Source organism: Buceros rhinoceros, unplaced genomic scaffold (genome assembly GCF_000710305.1).
Source record: "Buceros rhinoceros silvestris isolate BGI_N320 unplaced genomic scaffold, ASM71030v1 scaffold31141, whole genome shotgun sequence".
NCBI lineage: Eukaryota > Metazoa > Chordata > Aves > Bucerotiformes > Bucerotidae > Buceros > Buceros rhinoceros.
Genome location: NW_010393180.1, coordinates 44409 through 51436, shown reverse-complemented (window position 1 = coordinate 51436; position 7028 = coordinate 44409). Strand labels below are relative to the sequence as shown.

Below are 7028 nucleotides of genomic sequence, written 5' to 3'. Positions count from 1 at the left end.
GCTGAACTATTTGCCATATCATACAGGTAGTATCTCTGGAGCCTGAAATTAAATGAATTCCACAGTAGTCTATTGCCAAGGAGGTCACAATATCTAATAAAGGAAAGGAAACAGGAAGCTATCACATAGATAGTTAAGACTAATTTCCCACAGAGTGACAATATGCATGCAATATGTCAATAATGTATCAGCATTAAATGTTCCACTGTGGAAAGAGCAGACGAGACTATATTAAAGTATGAAGTCACTGTACAGCCAGGGGTACCAACCTGACTTAATCAGCTCTGCTACCTAAAACCAGCAGTCAAGCCTTATTTTGAAACTACATTAAACCATCGCTACAATGCACAAAAAGTCATTCACAAGTATTTTCATACAATCACAGTTCAAGTACTCTCCTGTTCTTACACTGCCATTCCTTTGTAACTGCTATGCTTGTCTGTCCAAGTGCACTGGCTATAATTCTTTCCCAAAACACCAAACATCAAAGTACAATACCTAAAATCTTTCATTACACAATATAAAGAGTTACTAACCCATGTGCCTGATGTGCTGTCCAATCAGCTTGCCTTTTGTAACAGATGTCACTCTGATGCTATTGTCCCAGTGTCCTCCACTAAAGAGCAGCTTTGCATCATGGGATACTGCAAACAACTTAGAGGTGATCTCCAGCCCTGGTGCAAAAGGACCACTCACATTGCGCTGTGTTCTGAAGGCAAATGATGAGCAGTTAAGAGTAACTGTAGTTCAAATCAATGTATTTTGCACTTCCTATATCCTTAAAAATTCATAAGAAATTCTATCTATATAAGAGGCTATATCATAAAAAAAAAAAGGTGAAATTCTGGCCCCTGATATCCATAGCATAACTCTCTGCCATCAGCAAGTGGAAGCAAGTCTTTTCAGTCTTTTCTGCAATTTGATTCTGTATGGATAACTCATGTCCCTACTAAGTGTTGTAATGCTAAAGAAAAAAGAAATCTAAAAACCACAATACACCTGCACTGTAGTGTAAGAAAGTATGAAGACTGCCAATCTTAGATTCCAAGATGAGTTTTTGATTGATAACTAGAAAAAAAATTAGAAGCAGCTCAAAGAATGAAGAACCTTGAAATGGCATTTGCATAATTTTTTACTAGAGCAGTAGAACAGATCAGAGGTAATATTATTGAACATCAGAAGATGCATTCTTAGATGAAAACTCAGCCAATGAAAACAGTACAAACCACTGATTGTTGAACAATTTCTGTATTTTTAATATTACATTAGATGCATTCATTTGCTCCTCTCCTCATCATTTGCTTACTTGGGATTTGTCACTGTGGTATCTCTGATGAACGTAAAATAGTTGGAAATATTTTTATCATAAGGTAGCCAACCATGAGTTCCAATAATGCAGTTCAGACTTGCTGTTACCTAAACAAGTTTGATTAGAAAACAAACAAACAAAACAAAAATCAGAAAAACAGTGAAACCCAGAGGCATATTTTCTGCTTGCCTTTGATGGTAATGGAGCTGGCATAAAATCCAGCATAGGCTTCTTGAGAATTTACCACACAAACAAACAAAAAAAACCAAACAAACAAACAAACCCCACACACAAACTCATCTACCCATCAATTACAACAACAACAAAAAAATCCAAGTCTGACTAGTTAATCCACATGTGGTACACATTACCAAGTTACGATAATGTATGTTCTAGATAGGTCAGAGAAGTTCAAGGTGGGAGGGAGTGGGGATGAGGTAACATGCCCAACCAAAACCCAGCCAACGAACCCCTCTCAAACATTTCATTACAATTCAGTCATTTAGCTTAAGCTGCTTCTTATCTTCTTTGAAAGAATAATCATTAAATATTTAACACAGAACATTTAAAAAACACATTGTACTACAGTTCTATTTCTGAGAAAGAAGAAGGAAATCTAAATATTCAAGGTTATTTTTTATTAGATATTTAGAAAAGACACAATGAGAATTTCAGACGTGTCCAAATTCCAAATGACATATGCACATACCACAATAAGCCAGGACAGTATGTTTGACCTACAAAGTAGGAAATTTGGGAAAGAATATTCTTTCCTGCAAAACACAGGTATTATTGCACAGGGCCCAGTATGCCGATGGTACACACAGATGTACATTTAAAAACACGCCCCTCCTTTCATCATTTGGCCATCTGCCATAATACTAGCACCTATATTAGCGCAGAAGTTAACTTTCGGAACAATGCAGGCCACCACATACCGTATAGTTTAATATAAAGGTTGGAAAGTAATGACAAACATAATGATGCCATTAATAACTCTTTAAAGCTGGGTTGCACTGCATTAAGAAATTGATCACTAGCATGGAAGTGGATCAAGTAGGCAACTTACAATACACCTCGCATCAACTTACACTCATGTCTTATCAGCTCTTAAGTGCCATTCAACAAATTAGCATGGCTTCTCTACAGAAGACAGTTATTTAACCTATAATGAATGTCAGCTATAACTTAAAGGAACACATTTGAACAGAAAGACTCAAGAAGTGTCTCTCTACAAGCTGTATGAAAAAAAATAGACCTATTTGACTGTCTGCAGTCTAACAATAGTATTGGCACATAAAACTCACCAAGATTTCCGGGCTTCCTTGAGAAATAAAGGAACGAGACTGATTCCTGGGGACAACAGCTTTGACGATGGGCACACCATCACTGATTCCCTAAGAGAAAGAACATGGGTTTGGTCTGCTTATATTCAAGAGCTAAAGGACAAACCCAGAACCTGTAAAGCTCTGGAATCAATGACAGACCTGTACAGCACTCTAAGGTACTGGTACACACACATTCAGTTCATGCAGGTATGCTTTGTCACAAAGACCAGAATGGGAATCTTGTCTCTGTCCTGAATCAGAGAGTTTAGCTACCAAGTTCATTGAGTCCTCAGATACGAACAGTGATGTTCTCAGCTTTCCTGGTGTGGTGGCTAACTTAATACTCAAACAAGACCCACACAAGCAGTCAGTAGACACAAATTTATGGGATTAATCTTCTACAAAGCTTACTTAAAAGACAGAGCTCAAGTTATACAGACTGCATCTTAAAATACTTTCTTTAAATAGGAAGCAAGTTTATTTTCTTCTAGGTTGTGAACTTTTGTTCCAAGTACATCAGAAGTTTCAGATTAGACTTTAAACAATTTCAAGTAACACATCTACCTCTATGAAGAATGACTTCAGTTCAGTGAGATGTTGGAAGAGATTCAGAGTAGAGGTATCACTTTTAGTTAGTCTTTGCACTACTTCTTCTGCTGACAGCCTTTGTGGATGGGGCTCCTAGGAGAAAATATTTGAAGGAATATCAAATTAGACAAATTTATCAATTTGGTCAAGCCACATAAGATACTCAGAATCTTACTGGCAATCAATGGCAAAGCATATTCTTAGAGCACCTTTCTTAATGTAAATTAATTTATTTGGAAAATGGTATGCTAAATTTCCATCGGTGTGACCTTTACAAATGGTCATGTGGCAAAGACTTAACATTCCCAAAATTATAAACCATTACCTTTTCACTTTTTCTGAAGTCCTTTGTTACTTGTTTGGATTTAACCACAAAGGTCTAATTGAGAGGGAAGAAAGAGCATTACCTTTAACAGCTGACAGGGAGTTTGCCCAAAATTGTTTATCATCCCTTCTAAAGCTTTTCTTTCTTTCTCATCTGTTAAAGCATCCAAATCCACAGCCCCTGGATCATAAACAGAATGATGAAGGTAGAAAAAAGGAAAAAGAACGTAACCCAAACAACTTATTGAAAACTGATATGGTCAATAAATATTGCAAAACTTAAAATTCATTGCAGCATTATCACCTTTTACCCCAGAAAAGCCTCCAAGCAATGTCTCCCTATAAAATATGATCCGAAAAACTCTAGTCTGCACTTGGTATTTTAATTGTATTAAGCAAGAACTACAGGCTTTTATCTTATCAGATGAATTTAATATACTTCATGCATGCAGCAAAGCCACAGAAAAGCCACTCAAAATTCACCTTTGGAATTCACAGACCAACATTTGTCTTCAATATTTGTTGTTTTTAAGCAACTTGCCTTGATTCCTAATCCAAAAGAAACCTCTTCCCACCAATTTTTTTAAGCAAGCAAATCAGAAACTAACAAAAACCCCCAAGCACTTTTAGAAACAAAATACAAGCCACTAGTACGGCACCCCTTTAAACAAACTTTATTAACATTACAGGTTCACAGCTTCTGATCAAAACATTAAATACTCTGATTATTTGATGATAAATTAGAGGTTATGCTACCATATTTCATTTACGATTCTGTTGCCTTACCATATGCTACTGTATAGCACATTCACAAATCAAGTGTTTTTTTGTCTAATACCAAAAACCCGCAAGTTTGACGACAATGAAAGCAGAGCATACTTCTTTGTACCTTCATAAGTACAATAATAGAACACATTGAGCGCCTCCACTGCAGCTGGTCCCCTCTGCTTGTAGCCAAAAATCAAATCTATCCATTCATGAAGATGAGCAGAAACATATTCAGATTCCTAGAAAGAAAAAGCACTCTTGTAAGAGTAAGCGAAGTACCGCTCTCTTCTTGAAGTATTCTTTATGTGAAAGAGATTCAATTCCTAAACTAAGTGTATCCACAAACAAGGTATATACCAATGTATAGGGCAGAAGCATAAGAATATCCATGTGCATTAAGGGCAGTAAGAGGGAAAATTCATACAGCAAAGCAGCAAATCTAGACTATTCAAATGTAACTGTGCAAGGGAAGGCAAGGTGCTAATTCTCTACTACCATACAGAACAATCTATAAAAAGCAAGGGAATCCTTACCACCTAAACCCACCTAATTCTGCATTTTATCTCCTAGGGCAGGAAACTCCCAAATGATTAGTATATTCAAGGCTCTTTCCTTTTTTCTTTTGAGCATTTTACCAACATGCACAGTACTTTTAACTGGAAGTTCTAATGGTACTTGTAATGTCAAACATAAAGACGGCTCTAGTTGGAAAGTAGTCCCAGTATTTTACACTTAAGCTACAGTGACTATGTGGGGGTGTACTTTCTTTATCATTACTTCATGTATATAAGCATCAACTTACCAGAGCCTTCCTGTGTTTATAAATGAAGTCTTCTGGGGATTGGGCCCATTTGGGGAGAACAACATCATTTACCACCTCTTTGGATATTTGAAGCTGACCTAAGTTAAAACCTAGGGAATAATTTTGAGAATTTTAAGAGTTACTAAAAAATATTTCAAGTATCTTGATTTTTCAACAGATTAAAAAGTGTTCTTTTCTCAATGCAAAGAAAGGTTATTGAAAAATGTTTAGTGTAAATCTCCAATAACCCTACCACTGACACAGGAGGCTAACTTTGGCTATGACTCTTTAAAATGTTAAATGAATCAGGATAGCAATTGTCCAAAGCACCTAAATGACTTTGAAACTGAAGACCCAGCCTTAAAAGTAGCATTAATCATTTACACACCTACCTGTAAACATACACTTGCTTTGTTTTATTAGCATTAAGAGTCCAAAAGTTTCCAATGAGATTATTCATAAGAATGAAGCTACTTATATGATTAAATGCTTATAGAATCAAGGCTTTCTAGTTTTACATCCCACCAGCTTTCACTAAAACAACTTAAAAAAATTTAAAATACATTTAAAATCTAATAGGTAGAAAACCAATTCCCTATGAAATAAATGCGAATTAAAAAATGGCTAGGAGTCTCATACCAGAATGCAGGATGGCATCTTTTCAATCAGCATTATACATGCTGACTGAAACATGAGTGAAACAGCTGCCTTTTTTTTTTCTTCCGATGCACACTGAAACTTTTAATGGCTCTAAAATTAGGTGACATTGGAAGATAACAGTAACAAGCAGAAAAAACGCTGGCTGTCTAGAACAAATAAAAGACTGCACATGTTTGAAGACATCCAAACTCTATCACCCAATGAACCTAGTAAAATGAATACTAATTAATCTGTATTAACTTTAACTGTTTAATCAGTATTAACCACTGCTAACTTTTTCAAACATCCAGTGAGCATCTCTGATATGTTACATTAGGTAAACAACACTATGTTTAGCTATCCTTAAGTACTCAGTCTGAATTTTAAATGTTTAGGCTGCTGCTTAACACAACTGTTGTCTTCATTAAACAGTCTGAAGCCAGCACAATGATTAAAGTAATTTTGACAAGCGCACTATAAAGCTTAAGTAAGAAGTATTCCACATGATTCACAAATGGTTGTAACAATTCTTTTCTGAAGAATACAAGAACAGTTTTCTGTGAGAATGCTCTGAGCAGCCTGTTTACCATTTTGATTCTCCAGGAACTCTGGAAAGTAGAAGAACTCCGGGATAAGTTCCTTGACATCATTGGGGTTGTCCATGAGCGCCTGCCAGGAAGCAGGAATAGAGTGGAACTGCCTGTCAGCACAGTCGAACCTGTGGATCAGAAAACTCAGCTTAGACTTTGATCATTCCCTCCGTAAAATAATAAGGAAGAAAAATAAAGGTGCAGCTGTTCACAGCATACCTGCCACTCTGAAGCTGGATGTGAAGTGTTGTGAAAGGTTCCACCCGAATGAGATAATGCATAACACCAGCAGCATTTGAGTAATGTGTCCCAGGGTCGCCGTACCACACCCCCCCTGCCACTCTGAAGCTGGATGTGAAGTGTTGTGAAAGGTTCCACCCGAATGAGATAATGCATAACACCAGCAGCATTTGAGTAATGTGTCCCATAGTGAAATTTGTCAATTATTCCAAGTGGATCTTCAAAATTCTCATATCTAAAAAAAAAAATCTTTATAAATAAACTGAGCACTACAGCTGACTTACATGCAGATTATACTTATTGAAGGCACAGATTCAAAAGAAATGATCACAGCAATCTGTAAGAGAAAAATACCCTGAGAATTCCAATTCTGATTCAGAAAGTCCCTAAGCAAAACACTGCTGAAAGAGAGAAATGTACACCAGATGAAGCCTTTGCAT

The 7028-nt window shown here is 36.5% G+C and overlaps 1 protein-coding gene across 1 annotated transcript in view; it reads right to left on the bottom strand.

The window, feature by feature from the left end:
• NBEAL1 (neurobeachin-like 1) overlaps positions 1 to 7028 on the bottom strand; it is a gene marked incomplete at its 5' end in the record, with an annotated part of 57499 nt that overhangs the window by 7863 nt on the left and 42608 nt on the right. Inside the window, 10 exons of the mRNA XM_010144766.1 lie at positions 2 to 93; positions 537 to 709; positions 1307 to 1416; positions 2617 to 2706; positions 3202 to 3318; positions 3633 to 3730; positions 4439 to 4556; positions 5120 to 5229; positions 6346 to 6496; positions 6676 to 6823. Coding sequence (XP_010143068.1) covers positions 2 to 93; positions 537 to 709; positions 1307 to 1416; positions 2617 to 2706; positions 3202 to 3318; positions 3633 to 3730; positions 4439 to 4556; positions 5120 to 5229; positions 6346 to 6496; positions 6676 to 6823 — 1207 coding nt within the window. The remainder of the gene's footprint in view (position 1; positions 94 to 536; positions 710 to 1306; positions 1417 to 2616; positions 2707 to 3201; positions 3319 to 3632; positions 3731 to 4438; positions 4557 to 5119; positions 5230 to 6345; positions 6497 to 6675; positions 6824 to 7028) is intronic.